This window comes from Erpetoichthys calabaricus, chromosome 7 (genome assembly GCF_900747795.2).
Source record: "Erpetoichthys calabaricus chromosome 7, fErpCal1.3, whole genome shotgun sequence".
Classification (NCBI taxonomy): Eukaryota; Metazoa; Chordata; class Cladistia; order Polypteriformes; family Polypteridae; genus Erpetoichthys; species Erpetoichthys calabaricus.
Genome location: NC_041400.2, coordinates 9,320,800 through 9,339,690, shown reverse-complemented (window position 1 = coordinate 9,339,690; position 18,891 = coordinate 9,320,800). Strand labels below are relative to the sequence as shown.

At 38.7% G+C, this 18,891-nt stretch overlaps 1 protein-coding gene across 4 annotated transcripts in view; it reads right to left on the bottom strand.

Annotated features, from left to right (window-relative positions):
* The window catches only part of hook3 (hook microtubule-tethering protein 3), a 147,466-nt gene that overhangs the window by 43,558 nt on the left and 85,017 nt on the right, over positions 1–18,891 (bottom strand). For all 4 annotated transcript variants that reach the window (XM_051929781.1, XM_051929777.1, XM_051929779.1 and 1 more), the window contains 5 exons: positions 17,943–18,083; positions 7,839–8,040; positions 5,669–5,779; positions 2,249–2,333; positions 1,271–1,340 (listed from right to left, as the gene is read on the bottom strand). In XM_051929781.1, coding sequence (XP_051785741.1) covers positions 1,271–1,340; positions 2,249–2,333; positions 5,669–5,779; positions 7,839–8,040; positions 17,943–18,083 — 609 coding nt within the window. The remainder of the gene's footprint in view (positions 1–1,270; positions 1,341–2,248; positions 2,334–5,668; positions 5,780–7,838; positions 8,041–17,942; positions 18,084–18,891) is intronic.

The window sequence follows — 18,891 nt, the reverse complement described above, 5'->3', positions numbered from 1 at the left end:
GTGTGCAGTCGTTTGCAGGTCATTTATTACTCAGTGCTCCGGTTCTGTGATATGAAAAGAATCAGCCAGTGTTACCTGACTTTTTAAGGGAATGGAACTTGGAACTTGCAATGATTCATAGAGAAGAGTGAAGACCAGAACTGATTTCTGTGCAAACCCAGATCATTAAATGTCACTGATTTTGAGGCTTGACATTTTTGAAATAGATGCTGAATTGGATGCAATACCTGCTGCTTACACTCAAGCCCATCTCTCCTGCTGGCGGACGTGGCAGTAGTGCAGCAATTTTAAACTGTGTGGCGGATCTGTTTTTGAGCTGCAGTGCAGGTTTTATTGGGTGACAAAGCTCATTGATTGGGTTTAATTGCTTAGTGGTGCGCTGACACCTTTTGTTTCACCGGGGTCTCCAATTATCCCCCAAACCCTTTAATTGTGTGTTATTTCCTTGTGGCACTTGATGCTTTGCTGGATAACCTAACCCCTGGATCGTCAATCGAGTCTCTAAGCTTTACGGGGTACACATTTACAAGATTATTGAGATTTATAAAGGTAAAACGCTCAATTTATATTTCAGTTTTATACACTGAGTTAAAAGCTTATTTTTCTGATTTCAGTTCCTTCTCTTGCAGTAGTGTATGTGGTTCAAATATTTCAAATTTGACTTCTTCATCTTGAAATGTGATGCTACTTTTTTGGGGGGGGGGGGTGAACATAAATCAAATGTTTTCTATGGGTGTGGGGCACAGAAAAGATAAGGAAACACTGTGATAGGAAGTTGTTTGATTAGTAAAAACTAATCATGACTTTATTTTTGAGGGAATTACTGCTTTACAAGCATTATTTCAGAAGGGCCTAAGACTTCTTCATAGAATACAGAATTCCATGTGCCTTATCTACTGCTGCTTGCCAATGTAAACTAACAGGTAAGTTCATTTTCTGAAACTTCTTATTCCATTAGCTGGGCCATTATGACTGTTTCAAGTCATTTGTTTAGCTGACCCTTCCACCATGAGCACCTCACATGCAGACTTCCTGGAGCTGTGAATTATCAGTTAAGACACCTCCTGCTTTCAAGTAGAGATCTGACACTTACTCTGCTCTGTCATTTAAAAATACTGGTGACAACGCTGGTTGAAGGTACTTCAATATTAATAGGTGATAGTAAATAATACGCACTCTCATTGCAAGAAGATAAATGATTTAAGGGTATAGCTTCTGAAACAGCAATTAACTAACAAAACATTAATATAAAGTAAATTAAATATTGTACCTGAATTCCGGAGTTACTATTTCTGCTGCTAATGAGTCAGAGGTTTCTGGACTTCCTAATGGGACAAGACCTGTGAAAATACCAATTATTTATTCATATTGCAAAACCAAATTTAATCTTTCACATACTGAAAAACATCTTGCAGGTAACTAAAGCAGTAAACATGCCAAAGGCTGACCTCTTTTGATCACAAGTAAAGGTGCATTTCTTTTATATTAGCTGTCCCCCGGGGCTCTGCCCGTGTAGTAGTGAAACAGGACAAACTTTAAAAATCAAATGTGTTGGAGTGTACCTCGCCTCTGCTTAGCTAGCGATACCTGTTTGTTCAGCAGACATTATCGTCTAGAGACTGTTAAGGAGTAACGTTTGACGTTTCTGAGAGAGAGAGATCAGAGCTATGTGTGTTTTAGAGGGTACCTGCTGATTGGCAGAGATATCACTGCCACGTGATCTTCTCCACACGCGGGGGACGCTGTCGTGTTAGAGCTGAACATGATCAGATACAGTGGCAACTTTTGATGTTGGAGTGTAACTACCTTCCGCTTGGCCAGAGATGCTTTGCCAACTTTTTACATTTTTTTCAAAGAGATCACAACTACATTCTTGTCCCTGATAGCTACACCAAAAATACTGTATATCAAGAGGCCCTTGGATACAAAAGCTATCAATATAAATTATGACTTTTTTATTTTTAAATTGATTTTTAAAGTTTGTCCTGTTTCACTACATGGGTGGAGCTGCAGGGGACAGCTAGTTTTATATATTTTCGCTGCTGATTTTCTCTCTCTTTGTGCTCCATTAGCTTTACCTAATAGTTGACTGATTGGTTTGTTCCTGGCATTTAGAGTGGCACAATGAATGATAGGAATGCACCCATGTAAAGTGCTCAGTAAATGTTGATTCCACTGCTATGCAGAAATACATCAAACACAGAATGGAACTGCAGACACATAACAAATCAGCCTTAAAAACGTATACCTGCAGTGAGCTGGCCTTCTTGAGCTTGGACACAACGTAATTCTTCAATCGTTTCCTTTAATGATTCTCTCTCTGTTCGCAATCTCTGAAAGTCAGCCAGTAAAACAAATTAAATTAATATACAGTATAATAAAAACATGGGTCTCCATAACAACTTGGTATCTGTCATCTCTAAAGTGTTCGTGTCATTTGTATTAATTATATAAAAATAACACTGTTCACTCAAGGATGATAAACTTTTAATATTAATACCTTAAACACTACATTTTCCACTTGAATTTTTCTTTGTAGCTCGCATAAAAGTTCCAAAATTGTAGCTTATAAATGTGAAAAATTTCTTATACTAATGCATGTCATAATAAAAATAAAACAAGACATTGACATTAGGCTAAAAAAATATTGCCAACCCGACAAAGATAAAGAAAACACCCTACAAGTAACAACACTAGAAATGTTTTATATTTCAAAATATGGAAAATGACAAACCTTTACCCTAACAAAGCTATTTCAAAACAATATTTGAAATGTCAAATGCTATTTTTTTCACAGAAACATAGGTTATAGTTTCAAGTTCTATTTTAATAAAATGTATGGAGCAGACTCTAAAAAGAATCTTAGACCAATTGTTTATGCAGAAAATTTCTAGATGTTGACATTTGTAGGTCAATGGACTGTCTGCTTTATTACTGAGCACAGTTTTGAAGTTTGCAAACAGTAACAGTCACAGCAAAGGTTTGGCCTCACAGGTGGCGCAGTGGTAGTGCTGCTGCTTTGCAGTAAGGAGACTGTGGAAGATTGTGGGTTCGCTTCCCGGTTCCTCCCTGTGTGGATAGCGCTTTGAGTACTGAGAAAAGCGCTATATAAATGTAATGAATGAATTATTGTTTTGTTTTCTGTTAATTACCGTATATACTCGCGGACAAGTCGGGTCTTGAAACCCAAAAGAATAAAATCAGCCCCCGACTTATTCTTCCATTCAAAAATGCGACACTTATATATTTTTGTTTTACATCTTCTTGCCTCCTCCAGTCTCGCTCATCAGTTTCTCAGACACACTGAATTTTGTTGCAGCAGCGCAGTTACCAATTTCTTTCGCTACTTCAATGACATTTAATTTAAAACCAGCTTCATATTTTCTTCTGATCAAACACTCCATCGTAGATAAGGGATGCTCTCACAATAAAGGTATATGAGGGTGTGAGATACAAAAAACATAAATCAGTGCAAACGTTGCTTCAAAATAGCTCAGGTATTACCATGTGGTCACGTAGGCACAATACATAGAAAAAAAAGGCTGTGTCCTCTGTGGTTACTTTCTCAGGTGGCCGTTAGCATATCATAATCTCTTGGACCAATAGTGTGAGATTTCCGCATTCGATTTATATGACCGACATTATCAAATACCAGAAATTATATGATAAAATCAAGTCCCGACTTATCCGCAGGAGAACTTATCTGTGAGTATATACGGTATCTGTGTTATTTAGTTTAGTTGCATTATTTGCCATTGATCACAAAGACAATGAAATTGTTGTGGTCGCTAAAGCATGCAAAAAGATAATATATCTAATACAGGGATGTGCAAAGTCATTCCTGGAGGGCCGCAGTGGCTGCAGGCTTTTGTTCCAACCCAATTGCTTAATAAGAAGCACTAATTGCTCTAGAAACACTTCTGCTTCATTTTAGTTATCTCCCTCGTTAAGATTTTGAACCCTCATTGCTTATTTAAGTCTTAAACAGCTGCATTCTTGGTTTTTAATTGCTCCTTATTAGCAATAAGATGCAAATGACAAAAGAAACCAGCAGTTATCCATTTTGCTTGTTACCCTTTACGCCTGTGTGTATTTATCATGCACTATTTGGTTTAATTAAATACTTGGAAGGAAAGAGAAGACAAAAAAGTCAAGGATTGAGAATTACCCATCCGTTTTACACTTCAAAATATTTGGATATCTTTAGAATGGAAAAAAAAATCTAGGATTTGAAAATGACTTGACATAGCAGAGTTAAAGCACTAAAAAGCCATGAAATGTAATTATTGGCAAGGATTGTTTTCTAATTAAACAACTGGGTTGGAATAAAAACCCGCGGCCACTGCGGCCCTCCAGGAATGGCTTTGCACACCCCTGATCTAATACATTCCACAATATTCATTTCACTAAAAAAATCATTACAGTAAAAATGCTGAACTGCCACCTAAAACTGGCAAAGTGTGGAAAAGGAATGTTTGTGCTGCTAGACCACCCCGCTACTCAAAAGTTTTTCGTTAGAGGAAATATCAGGAAAAACAAAATGAAGTGGATATGTGTAAAACAGGTCAAGATTTAAGAATAGCATTTTTTAGGAAAAAACGGAACAAATACAAAAAAGAAAAGGTGGAAAAACTCTAAATCAACAATCCTATATGCTTATTGTGAAACAATGTTCAATATATGCAAATAGCACTGAAATAATAACTCTGTGATACAATGACTTGTGAGCCTAATATACTTATGTTTAGTATGCATGCATTTTCTAACTGAAGCCAAGCAGGCACATTAAGAGACCTTAAAATGATTAGGGACAAGTGTACTGCTGGCAGATAATAATTAAGAATGTGCTTTATTGGGGTCTTAGAGAGCCTAATCCACACATAGCACTGGTCAGTAGAACCTGCTATTAGTTCAATGGCTATGCTAAACTAGACCCTAATCCATACACATTATTGGTCATTGGAAAGTGTGGCTCTAAAAGCCTGTCAGAGTTCCAATGAGTTAGAAACCCTGTTGGCATAGGTGTGATGTTCACTCCTTGCCAAGAGAAATGCCTCTAGGCTCCTCCGAAAAAAGGTATACAATCATCAAAGACCCCACTAAAGGACTGTACAACAACTACATTGTTCCAATGGGTTCACTTTAGCTGTATGGATGTATATAAAGTATCATATTATACTGCAATGTATCTTAGGAGTAAAAGCTTTATTTTAAAGAAAGTGAAATAAATTATATCCTTTCTTTTTTTACCATATTTCTCTTGTCTTAATCTTATCACCAAGGTTAGTGGGAAGGGACTTGCACAGGTTCAAGTATAGATTGCAGTTCTGAAAAGAACACATTCCCAGGGAGCATGAGCCCCTGTGGGATGCAATATAACAACATGCACTTTTTAAAAGTACCGGAACAGAAGAAATTTGAGTGTTATTAACACTGCCAAGGTTTCCTTAATCCTGCACTCTTGCTCTCCCTTAAAGAAATACGTGGTTAAGTCACCAAACAAAATGAATTGCGAAACCTGAATTTAAATACAGGGAGGACAAAAGCTAGTTCCTGCATAATACCTCAGAACCCAAACACAGGAAACCCAGTTATTTAGTTAGTTTTCAAACTCTTACTTGGATATTGGTAAATCAACAAGTATTACAAGTATTTTAATTGATATTACATCTTTTTCTTTTTGTAGAGAGTCTACTTTTTCTTTTAATCGTTTATACTCAAACTCCATCTTGTCCGATTTCTTCGACTCCTCAGAGAGTCTGTTCTGAAGCTCCACAACCTGTATGTGGAAAGAGAATAAATGATGTAATAACTTCCAATAAGTATTGTAATATTTTAACACCATACCATTTTCATATATATATACATATATATATATATACATATATATATATATATATATATATATATATAAATATACATATACATATATATATATATAAATATATATACATTATATATAAATATATAAATATATATATATATATATATATATATACAAATATATACAGTATATGTATATGTATATATATATATATATATATATATATATATATATATATATATATATATATATATATATATATATATATATATATATATATATATCTCAATCCATCCATCCAGTTTCCAACCCACTGAATCCGAACACAGGGTTACGGAGGTCTGCTGGAGCCAATTCCAGCCAACACAGGGCACAAGGCAGGAACCAATCCCGGGCAGGGTGCCAACCCACTGCAGGACACACACAAACACACCCACACACCAAGCACACACTAGGACCAATTTAGAATCACCAATCCACCTAACCTGCATGTCTTTGGACTGTGGGAGGAAACCGGAGTACCCGGAGGAAACCCACGCAGACACGGGGAGAACATCTCCCAACTGCGTGGCAGCAGCACTACCCACTGCGCCACCGTGCCGCCCATATATAAATAAATATATATATATATATATATATATATATATATATATATATATATATATATATATATACACACACACACAAATATTTTGCAATGCATAATATAATTTCACCCTATAGGCTGAAATGAGGTAAGCAATACCACCCTGGAATGAGAAGAAGTTCTAACACTGTCTTCCTCCACATCCAATAAAATGTGCCCAAGAGTGATAACTGACCCTGTCCCATTGCCTAAGAAAAACTCCAACCCACTGCCTGGGAAAATCTCCACCCCCTTGTGGTCTCCACCATATAAAGCTGGCCTGTAACTGGAAGCTATAATGACTACCACAGAAGACAGAGCTCCTGCTAGCAACCCCATTAAGAGAAATATATTTTTGTTTGAGCCCTTATTGGCTCTCTTTTGAGTTAATAATTAAACAGGGCTACCAGAGTGGTACCCTGACCTTTCTTGGCATCTTTGCGTTGTGTGCCTGTACTGTCACCTCTTTATTTTATATATATATATATATATATATACATACACACACATGTATTCTCTAAACAAAAAAACTTCACATGCACAAAAAAAAGCAATCACTTAATGTGTACGATGGTTGAACTTGTGTTCTCCAACCTTAAATTTCAATAAAAAAGACACACATGGATGGTATTTTATGTTTCTTCTATGTGAGCTACGTGCATTTCTTTCAATAAACTACTAATGTTCCACTAAATTTTAGCCTCAATAAAAAAAAGCTGTTGGAATCAACATGTTTATTTTTGAATATATCTTACATCTTAAAGAATGTTTGGAGTTCAATCAGTTACATTTATAAAAAGGGCAAGGTGGTAATTTAGATTTCACACAAATGGCTGGTTCCCAAAAATTACTTACGTAAGGAACAAAAATGTGTAGGACTTTTCCCAGAGCTTACTACTCCATCTTGTGGATGCAAAAATATTGCAATAATAAAAAGGAGAAGAATGGAAACAAACTTTTTTTTAGCAGGGAGAGAGAAAAGGAAAAAAAATGTGTGTGTAGATTCAATATTTGGTTTAACTGTAATTTAATAATGCGACAAAACATTAAGATATTTGGTGTAATAATAGTTGTTCTCGCTGTAATTTGTCAGGAACAAAGCAAGAAGTATAGCTATAATGTAGAAAAAATATTTTTAGTTTCTTCCTTTTTAGTCTTTCCAGTGTGTGTTCAGTCTAAAGTGTGCATTTACTTATCTATCAATTTATGTATTTATTTAAAGAGCTTCTGTAAAAAGATAACTTTCCCCCTGAACACAAAAAAAGGTCTTTGTCTGTCTGTCTGTGTCACTAAGAAAGACATCAGTTACATAATATTCACACTCATGCTGAATGTTTCATGTTTAAAATAAACAAAACAAACACATTACTTTATATAACAAAGCAGTACCTGTCTCTTGTACGTCTCCAGCTGACCACGAGTTGCATTTGCTTTCCTCAACTCCTCCTCGAGGCTGACTGTGTTCTGCATATATAAAGTATTTTTTTCTTCCAATAGTTTAACCTGCCTTCTCAGGTCACCTAAATCCTCCAGCTTCTTCTTATAGGACTCAACCATGCCCTCCAGTTTTGCCACCTTATCAGAAGAATGCCTAAAAAAAAAATAAAGACCAGTTGAGAACATATCTCATGCACCCTTACTGCTTGCCCACTATGGAGCTTTTAGTCACCTAAGTAACATTAGGCACAGAAATGGGCCCAATCACATGTACTGCCATCCAAGAGGAGTGGATTAAAGTATGATTCAGGGCGCTCCTTCTACATCTGCAGAGAGTCCACAGTATATACTAGCATTTTCCCATCTTTGTTGAGAACTATCATTCCAATGTACTTTGCCATAACCAGTTCAAGGCTATCCAAAAGTCACAATACATGACCTCGCCAAACTCTACCTCAAAACAGGCCTTCACTTCTGCCATAGCTGCCCCTGTCTTCTTGATGGCCTGCCAGGAGCTCTCAGTTCACCCAGGAGATGCTTCTGCTAAAACTGTATGCAAAACCTCCATCTTCAGCAAAACAGCTCCCATTATTGGCACTGTTCACCAAATAGTCCTAAGGTTGTCACCACGACACACACCAATCATCTTTTTTAATTTTATATATATTTTTTATTTAATATTGACTTTCAGCTACATCTACTACTGAGGTCTTCATCAGTCTTTAACCTTCCTCTTGTGTTAGCTTTCTGTTATCATCTCTTATGTTAACGGGTCGGTTTTGACCCGTGTATTAAATCAGATATAAAATACACTAAAAACAATAAGCTATCATCCAATTTGTTTCTCATCTCTTGGTTACCTTGTTAGGCTTCCTTATCCATGAAAATATTGGTTTTAATACTTTTGGTGTGGGCCTCTGGGCCTTTTTTTTGTCAGTATACCCCTTGATTTCAATTTAAAAAAATGGTAAAATGAACCTCAAGAGAATCATATTAATAAATAAAAGGTTCTTGTGTTACCTGACTAATACTGAGGGGTATAGAACACATCTCTTAAATAAATTTGTTTTATTTATTTTTTCATTTTAATATTAATAACTAAAGTGACATCTATGGTGTTACGGGTCAATTTCGACCCATAGATATTTACATCAAGAAAAGGCAAAAAAAAAATGTTTTTTTCAGCAATAGAACTTTAATATAAACTGAAAAAAATGAAAAGCAGAACAGGTCATGACACAAAATACATATTTGCATGGTCAAATAAACAAAAACCAAATCAAGAAAATCAAACAAATAGAAATCAATTACAAGTTCCAAAACTAATACAAAGCTTAATCAGAATAAAAACCTCTGTGTGCAAGAACATGCTTGTGTATGTGTGTGTTTAGAGGCATGTGTGGCAAAAAGTGACACTTTTTGAGTGTTCTTTGCAGAGATATTTCTTGCAGTTGAAACACAATACATTTGTCTTTCTGTCCTTACTGCTTGGGCAGACCTGACACCTCTTTCTTTTCGAATCAGGCGGCCTGACTGGGGTTGGGGCTGTTTCGGTTGGTGTTGAGGCAGGGCTGGCTGAGGAGGATGCTGATGCAGATTCTCTCTGTGTTGCTGATGGTGAGGATGGACTGCTGGGTGAGCTCTGCAGCTGTCTGACAAAGGCTGCAGCGTCTGGGTCTCGGGGCACCCGTTCCCTTCGCCTAATGTGTGGCTTGACAAGGGAATTTCCCAACTCCTCAAGAAACAGTCTCCGCTTGTTTTTTTTGGTTGAGTTCCACCCTTGGTGGATGTGGCTCCACAACACAAATGCATTATATGCAGACACATCAAGGATGTTGTAAAACACAACCATTGGCCATCTTCTGGTCATTCGCTGGCATGTGTATGTGGCTGTCAGCTTGTCCAGGTTGTCCACTCCTCCTTTGTTTTTGTTATAGTCGTGGATAATTGTTGGCTTTTTGTCACTTCCTAATGATACAGCTGCGTCTTTGTGAAGAGTAGACATGAGTATCACATTCCGGTTTCTTTTTGGACAATATGAGACAACAGTGGTGGTGTCTGTAAAAGCAAACTTTGAGGAAAGTTGAGCCCTGCCCTTCACCTGCAAGATTTCAGCAGGCAACTCAGGTTTATTTTTCTTCACTGTTCCCACCATGGTAAGTTTCCTCTTGAGAAGTTCTTGTCCGAGGTCATAGCTGGTAAAAAAATTGTCCTCATTGCAGGATCTGTACACTCCAGCAAGAAGAAGAACACCAATGAAAGCATCCAGGTATTCCTCATCAATGTCTTTCCACATGTCGCCATGGACTTTTTTTCCTTCAAGGTTCGTCATAGTAATGATGATTCTTTTTAGTGACAATGGCATAAATAGCTCAAAACATGTTTTGATGTCACTGACTCTGGTCAGAGCAAACTTTGTGATTCCAGGGGTCATTTTGATGACATTTGCAGCAGCTGCCCTGCCATGTACATCATGAGGTACTGAGCTCCAAAAGATCTTACCATTTTTGGACTTGAATCTTTCAGCAGGAGCAGCTTCAGCACCAGTGACCTCCTTATCCGACTCATCAGATGTGTCTGTGTCTTCTGGATGATACTCCACATTGTCTTCCTCCTCAGAAACCTGCTCATCTGAATCGCTATGCTGCTCTGTGTCCTCTCCTTCATTTTCACCAAAAATATGATCCAGAACTTGGCTCACTGTAAATCTTCTTCTCATTTTTGCATGCTGCAAATTGTAAATGTGCACTCTGAAAGTCAAATGGACACTCAAATGAGTGAATTCACCTCACGTGTCTGGACATGCCCGTCTTTGTTTGTTTTGTTTTTGTGCAGGTATACTGGAAAGCCACGCAAAATGAGAAAGCTCATATGATTAGGAGAGGAGCTGGTTGTCAGTGTGTCAGCTGGCAGTGCACTTAGGATTTCAGTTTTGGCTCTAATTATTGCTTTATCATCGTATTATCATAACTGGGTCGAAACTGACCCTAACAACACAAAGGTCATAATTTCAACCAGAGCATTTTATAATTTAGTAAAAATATTTTTTTTTGCTTTATTTTGTTGAAATAGAGGTTCCTGACAAAGTCAAAAAGCCTTGATGCAATAAACAAATTTATGTGATTCTTGTATGCATTTAAAATTTAAAACGGGTCGGTGCAGACCCTAACACAAGAGGAAGGTTAAACCCCATGCTCCTAATCTTTACCAAGACACTGGTGAATTTCTCCTGAAAGTCTGAAGTACATTCACCCCAAACAGAAACATCTGCTACTGTAGTTGTTCCCTACACAGGTTTGGCACCCATTTGGATCTCTTCCTGGACTGTTCGACTTACACCAAGTCACCTCCTCACCAAGCACCAATCACAGGGTCCAGAACATATCACCCACCTTGTAGCAGATGATAAAACTAGAAAGTTAATCCTCTGGCACCTAGAAGATTCTTGTGTGAGAATACACCAGAGATTACTGTACTGTATTGTAATCCAATAACAATTCACCGCTCACATTCAGATCATTTGGAGCTTTCCTCCCAATTCCATTTCTCCATATATCTTCCCTATTCCCCATCTAATTCCTTAAGTCTCCCACTAGGACAAGAGAATCACGAGGCAGTAACATTTACATCACCAAGGGCACTGCCACCAAAAACGTAGTATACGCTGAATGGCTCTAATGTGCAAACACAGAAACAGCAGCCATAGTTTTCTTCTTTGCACCCCAAAGTTGCACTGTGGCAACTCTTGTCCACTTGTATAAACTCTTAACTGTACGACACTCTAGGATCATGTAGGATGGTTTGAGACAGTGTTCAGTTGTGCGTAAAGGTAAATCTGACTATACAAATTCCTCTTTGCATGGAAGGCATGGCCATTGCCTTGGTATGAGCAGATACTTTTTAAAAAGTGTTCCAGTTACACTGGGAAAGCCAACGCCAGAATGAAGACACTGTCCGACAGATGAACAACAATGCAGATTCCTTCCTGGGCATAGGATAGTGAACCAAATCCTTCTACTTGCACAGATATTTGAGGGTTTACAGGAGTTTATCAGTACTGTGCTGTGTGGGCCATTTAACCCACAACATGAATCTGTTACAGTTGAGCTCTGCTGAGTTGATTCATTCATGTTTGCAAATCTATTTGTATGACTCAATGAAAAGAATCATTCAAAAAGAATAAATCATTTGTGACTCGTCCAATCTTATTTACATTGTCATCCCTACTTACAGACATGAGTTCTTGGTAATGGCTAAAAGAGTGAGATCACCTGAAATTATGTTCATGCACAAGGCTTCACAGCAGGAAAGAGTAACTTTGGCTCTCTCGTCATCCGGTTATAAGAGCACATTTTCATCTGAAGTGTTCACTGATGGTTATTGTATTTGTGTAATAATGACATGTGCATGTTTTTCCAGCAAACAAAACCCTATATGTCTATAAACAAAATACAATGGCTGAATGTTTGATGTACAATCCTAATTCTTGGACACCTACTCCCTCCTCTCGATTTTATCCCATTGACACACGAAGAGTATAGGTATAGTTTCTATATTAACCGATTTTAATCAAAATTGGTACTGGGAGGTTTTCTGGGTGACAGATTACAAATTTAAGATGGTGGATCCAAGATTTTTCTATATGAAAATGTGTAAATTACCGTATATACTCGTGGATAAGTCGGGACTTGATTTTACAGTATAATTTCTGGTATGTTATAATGTCGGTCGTATAAGTTGAATGCGGAGAACTCACGCTATTGGTCCAAGAGATTATGATATGCTAACATCCACCTGAGAGAGTAACCATGGAGCACACGGCCTTTTTCTTCTATGTGGGTATGGCAATGTGCTGTATCAGCATGTAGTTCCAACCTCTCTCTCTCTCTCTTCTACTGTGCCTTAATTTGTTTGCACGTTTGCATTAATTTGTGTTTTTTGTATCTCACACACTCATACACCTTTATCGTAAGAGCATCCCTTATCTACGATGGAGCGTATGATCAGAAGAAAATATGAAGCTGGTTTTAAATTAAATCGTTGAAGTGGCAAAAGAAATTGGTAACTGTGCTGCTGTAACAAAATTTGATGTGTCTGAAAAACTGGTGCGAGACTGGAGGAGGCAAGAAGATAATAAGTGTTGTACAGTGGTGTGAAAAACTATTTGCCCCCTTCCTGATTTCTTATTCTTTTGCATGTTTGTCACACAAAATGTTTCTGATCATCAAACACATTTAACCATTAGTCAAATATAACACAAGTAAACACAAAATGCAGTTTGTAAATGGTGGTTTTTATTATTTAGGGAGAAAAAAAAATCCAAACCTACATGGCCCTGTGTGAAAAAGTAATTGCCCCCTGAACCTAAAAACTGGTTGGGCCACCCTTAGCAGCAATAACTGCAATCAAGCGTTTGCAATAACTTGCAATGAGTCTTTTACAGCGCTCTGGAGGAATTTTGGCCCACTCATCTTTGCAAAATTGTTGTAATTCAGCTTTATTTGAGGGTTTTCTAGCAAGAACCGCCTTTTTAAGGTCATGCCATAGCATCTCAATTGGATTCAGGTCAGGACTTTGACTAGGCCATTCCAAAGTCTTCATTTTGTTTTTCTTCAGCCATTCAGAGGTGGATTTGCTGGTGTGTTTTGGGTCATTGTCCTGTTGCAGCACCCAAGATCGCTTTAGCTTGAGTTGACGAACAGATGGCCGGACATTCTCCTTCAGGATTTTTTGGTAGACAGTAGAATTCATGGTTCCATCTATCACAGCAAGCCTTCCAGGTCCTGAAGCAGCAAAACAACCCCAGACCATCACACTACCACCACCATATTTTACTGTTGGTATGATGTTCTTTTTCTGAAATGCTGTGTTCCTTTTACGCCAGATGTAACGGGCCATTTGCCTTCCAAAAAGTTCAACTTTTTGACTCATCAGTCCACAAGGTATTTTCCCAAAAGTCTTGGCAATCATTGAGATGTTTCTTAGCAAAATTGAGACGAGCCCTAATGTTCTTTTTGCTTAACAGTGGTTTGCGTCTTGGAAATCTGCCATGCAGGCCGTTTTTGCCCAGTCTCTTTCTTATGGTGGAGTCGTGAACACTGACCTTAATTGAGGCAAGTGAGGCCTGCAGTTCTTTAGACGTTGTCCTGGGGTCTTTTGTGACCTCTCGGATGAGTCGTCTCTGCGCTCTTGGGGTAATTTTGGTCGGCCGGCCACTCCTGGGAAGGTTCACCACTGTTCCATGTTTTTGCCATTTGTGGATAATGGCTCTCACTGTGGTTCGCTGGAGTCCCAAAGCTTTAGAAATGGCTTTATAACCTTTACCAGACTGATAGATCTCAATTACTTCTGTTCTCATTTGTTCCTGAATTTCTTTGGATCTTGGCATGATGTCTAGCTTTTGAGGTGCTTTTGGTTTACTTCTCTGTGTCGGGCAGCTCCTATTTAAGTGATTTCTTGATTGAAACAGGTGTGGCAGTAATCGGGCCTGGGGGGTGGCTACGGAAATTGAACTCAGGTGTGATACACCACAGTTAGGTTATTTTTTAACAAGGGGGCAATTACTTTTTCACACAGGGCCATGTAGGTTTGGATTTTGTTTCTCCCTAAATAATAAACACCATCATTTAAAAACTGCATTTTGTGTTTACTTGTGTTATATTTGACTAATGGTTAAATGTGTTTGATGATCAGAAACATTTTGTGTGACAAACATGCAAAAGAATAAGAAATCAGGAAGGGGGCAAATAGTTTTTCACACCACTGTATTTTTGAACGGACGTATAAGTCGAGGTCTGTTTATGATCGATTTTTTGGGTTTCAAGACCCGACTTATACGTGAGTATATACGGTACTTATTTTTTATGTTTTTAATTTTTTTCTTCAAATTGGACTGGTATTTCATTGAAATGGGTCTTTCCTCAAATGTTTCTCCCTAACAACAAAATGTTAAAAATGTGTTTTAGTTGTCTGTCAGGGTTTCTTCTCTTCTCTATACTGTCTGCTTTGCACTGTTATTTGCAATGCATCCAAAGGTTCACTGCAGTATTAATTGTTAAACTATGGATGTAGGTGACATTCAGGTTATTGATTCTTCAGTCTTTAAAGCTTCTGGGCACGTCCCCCAACACTGCATCATGCCACACACCTCACCACCCAGCTTCAGGGTGCTCAGAGGCTGGGCCATATTAATTGGACCCTTGCGCCACATCACTGTTCAGTTTACTTTGGAGTTCAAAGTTCATAGCTCATCAAGCAATACATGACTAGGAACAGCGATCTCCAGGCCCAATTGAAAATATGACTGTGATTCACAACCACTGTGTTTTGTAATTAAAAATGTTAGTTTTTGTTTTTTAGACACTTTGTGTTTGTTATTAGTAACATCAGACTGACTTTAAATATAATTAAAAAAAAACTGTCAGTTTTGTTCCAGAATAAAAACATTGTCTTTAAGTCATATCTGTGAGATGCTAAAGAAGAAAATGTCTCCATTCCAAGTATTCCTATGATACCCACTGACATGCCTTTTGATTTTAAGTGTTTGTGATATCCAGTGCTGCATGCATTTGCGAGGACTTGTGGTGTTGCGGGTCCACAGCTCCCATCAGGAAGGCCACTTTTAAATAAATAATCACTGCACTTGTGGCTTAGAGAGGAGGCGTGGTGGTTGTGCGGCTGAAGTGGATTCTCGGTGTGATTCGTGATGTGGGCGTTTCTCACCTAAGTACACAGGTGAGAAGTTGTCCGCATATGTGATTGTTCCGGGGCTGCTGATTTGCTACAGCTACCACATCCTCTTCATAAACAGAAGCGCGAGGCGGCTAAAAAAGGGGTAAAAAGGAAGAGAAAGAAAAGACAGAGACAAGAGAGAGACGGAGGTTGCAGGAAGCAGTATGAAGAGAGAACCGGTGTGAGCGAGAGTGAGCGTGTGCTCGCAGGCAGGCAGCTAGCTGGACAGTGAGCCCTGGCAGAGGTGTTTGGCCGACACTCGGTGGGGCAGAAGGAAGCGGTCGCTCCAGCTGAGCGAACAAGGAGCTGGAGTGACCAGGGATGAAGAAAGGCTGGCCGCGTAAGGCTGAGATGGCAGCGGGAGTCGTGGAGTCTTGGGAAGGTGTGCCTCAGCGTGAGAAACCTGGCCGTTGAGGAACCCAAGTCTCGGTCCAGTAAGGAAGCCGTATGGAGCCAGGGAATGGAAGGCAACCGGACAGTAGTAAGGTCAGCTGCTGCAGAATAGCGACTCTCCTGTTGCGGGGCCCAGATGGGAGAAGCAGGGGAGCCGCCAGGTAAAAGACACCGGGCTTTGGGTTTTAAAAGGATTGCTTCCAGCATTGTTTTAACCTCGTTGTTTTAAGGATTTATTTATTGGTTTTTACCTCCACGTTTTGTTTTTATGGGATTATTTATTTATTGAAAATATTTTGGAAGGCACTGCACTATTTATTGGGATACTGTTTCGTTGATTTTAATAAAAGCACTTCTGCACCTTTTACACCATCCCCTTGCTCAATTGTTGTACCTCATTGCCGAGCTCATCGGTGAAGGGTTCAAGGGCTCCCAGAAGCTGAAAGGGAGTGTGGAGCGAACTCGCATTATCACAGGACTACACATAAGACTCAAAGACAGTCACCCAGGGCAGCAGGCATTAATTTAGAAAGTCCATGCTTTTCATTGGGTCAACTATATTTTGCTTGCTCCAGAGTTGGAACGGTAAAACATTTAAACATTCACGCAAACCAAAAATATTGTAAATCACAAAGTGTTAGATTAATCAATTAGCCATATTGCAATAAAACATTGTAAGTGCCAAACAGGATGGACGAGCATCCTGACCAGGAGAGGGGAAGGTTCCTTATCGGGACGGGAGGCCCCAGGTGTATGGATGGGCATCCCAACCAAGAAACAGGAAGGTTCTTTACCCGGATGGGAAGCCTGAGATGGATGGACAGGCGTCCTGGACGGATGTGTTTTCAGTGCCTATCCTGCCTGGGATAAAATGGAAGGGCAAGAAAGGACTGCCTCTGGGGGCAGTTTATTACCCCAATACGATAGGTGGCAACTTCCCTTGGGCATAGCTCCCCTTCTAACACCCACAGGGCACCTCGGGACTTAAAGTGTTGGAGAACAACCTTGTTAGGTGTGTGGGTGCTGTCAGAGGGAGCGATAAAAAGGGTACACACCTCGAAGGAGGTTCTGCCTGACCCGGAAGTGTTGCCAGGCTTTGACACAGGAAGTACTCCCGGGTCCTGAGATAAAAGAAGCCACCCAGCCTCATCCAGGTGAGCAGAGTCAGGAGGAGGTGGACAAAGCTTGCCTGGAGGAGAGACAAAGGATTTATTGTGGAGAAAAAGTTTGTGAAAGGAGTTCTGAGAAGTTCCTGTATTAATGTATTGCATTTAACAAAATCAGTTTAATTGAAGCCTTTTGACTGTGTGACTGCACTAGTATTTTGGGTTTGGGGAGCTGCAGCACATTCTTAGTGTATACAACATGTTTGACTTTGTATAGCAGAACAAACTAATGATATGATATGACTTTATAAATTAAATATCACTGAATTAATTTGAATATGCTGCTGTTTCATTTCATTTGTTAACTGACACTTTCTTGCCATTATATTGTGCAATATTGTCCAAGTAGCACTTCAGAGGGTGTAGTAACATAGTCTGTTCCATCTCTGCTTTAAGATAGATAGAGGGCTTTTAAGTAAGCAACAGACATTTGTACACTTGTGCAAATTGTTTGCTTCAACTTGTAAGGCTTTATGTACTTTAATCGCTGCGGAATATCTGTAGTTTGTAACCCGTTAGTTGTTCCCTGAAGAAGGATCATTTGCAATATTCTGAAAGGTCCTTTTTGTCCCCAGTTTTTGCCAACTTAAACTTTAAAATTAAAACTCTGGCAGTTAACTGCTTAATTTTTAACCATTTGAGGTCATTCATTGCATTTTAACTGATTAAATTTGAAGAAAAAGGGTAAAAACTGAGGTGTTGTAAAATCTTTGACCAGAAATGTAGGTGTAATAGTTATGAGGGTAATAAAAGTAGTTTTTAATACCTGAGGACATCCATCTCATCCTTTAGAGACTGTGCTTCATCTGCTAGAGATGTCAGCTCTTCATTTTGACCTCGTAGCTCAACAATTTCCTTCTCCAGTTCTTCACAACGTATCCTGTAATCATCTTTTGCAGCTTCTAACCTACAAAAAAAAGAAATAAAAAAATGTGAAGCATTAGCAAAGTAAGCACTTTGTGACAAAAGAAAAACAATAAACCCTTACCCTGTCTGTTGTTTCACAAAACATGGGGAGATACACATGCAGTGCTGTCAGGGGAGTTTTTTTTTTTGATGTGACAAAGATAAAGGTTTCAACTGAAGTGCAAAGACAGTGAAATGAGCACAATGATTAGAAACCTACTGTAAGTTGAGACTTTTACCTCCTTATGCACATTAAAAGAATGGCAGCACTGAGAGGCATTATGGAAGGAAGTGGGTGAAAAATCCACAACAGGTATGCTGTCTCTAAGAAGGAATGCCCTATGTAAAAGTAATGGAGATGGCAATCAGATGATGAAGAATCACACAGAGTGACTTATACATTCAAGTAAAAACTTCACAGGCCCAATAACTAACTGTTACTGCCATCCAAAGTGGCATTTTCAGATAAAAGAAGGTTGTCAAACAATGCAAAAAAAAAAAAGCGTTTCAAAACATTGGCTGGTGTATAACATGGTTAAGTATATAAAAATTGCAAAGGGGAGACATTTATTATCTTATATTAAATGCATGGGAACAGCATGAGACAAATCAGTTCCAGCAATGACATCCTGGCTTTATTACTATTAAAGTAGACAATGACAAGCAAAAAAAAAAAACTTTAAGGGCACAGGCCCGATACAGATGGAAAATGGTATAGTAAACATTAATGTTGATCGGTGAAATTCGTGAAATTTCAGTCGCAGGTGACGTTGTTCGGCATATTTTTCCCTGAAAATATGCTATGTGGC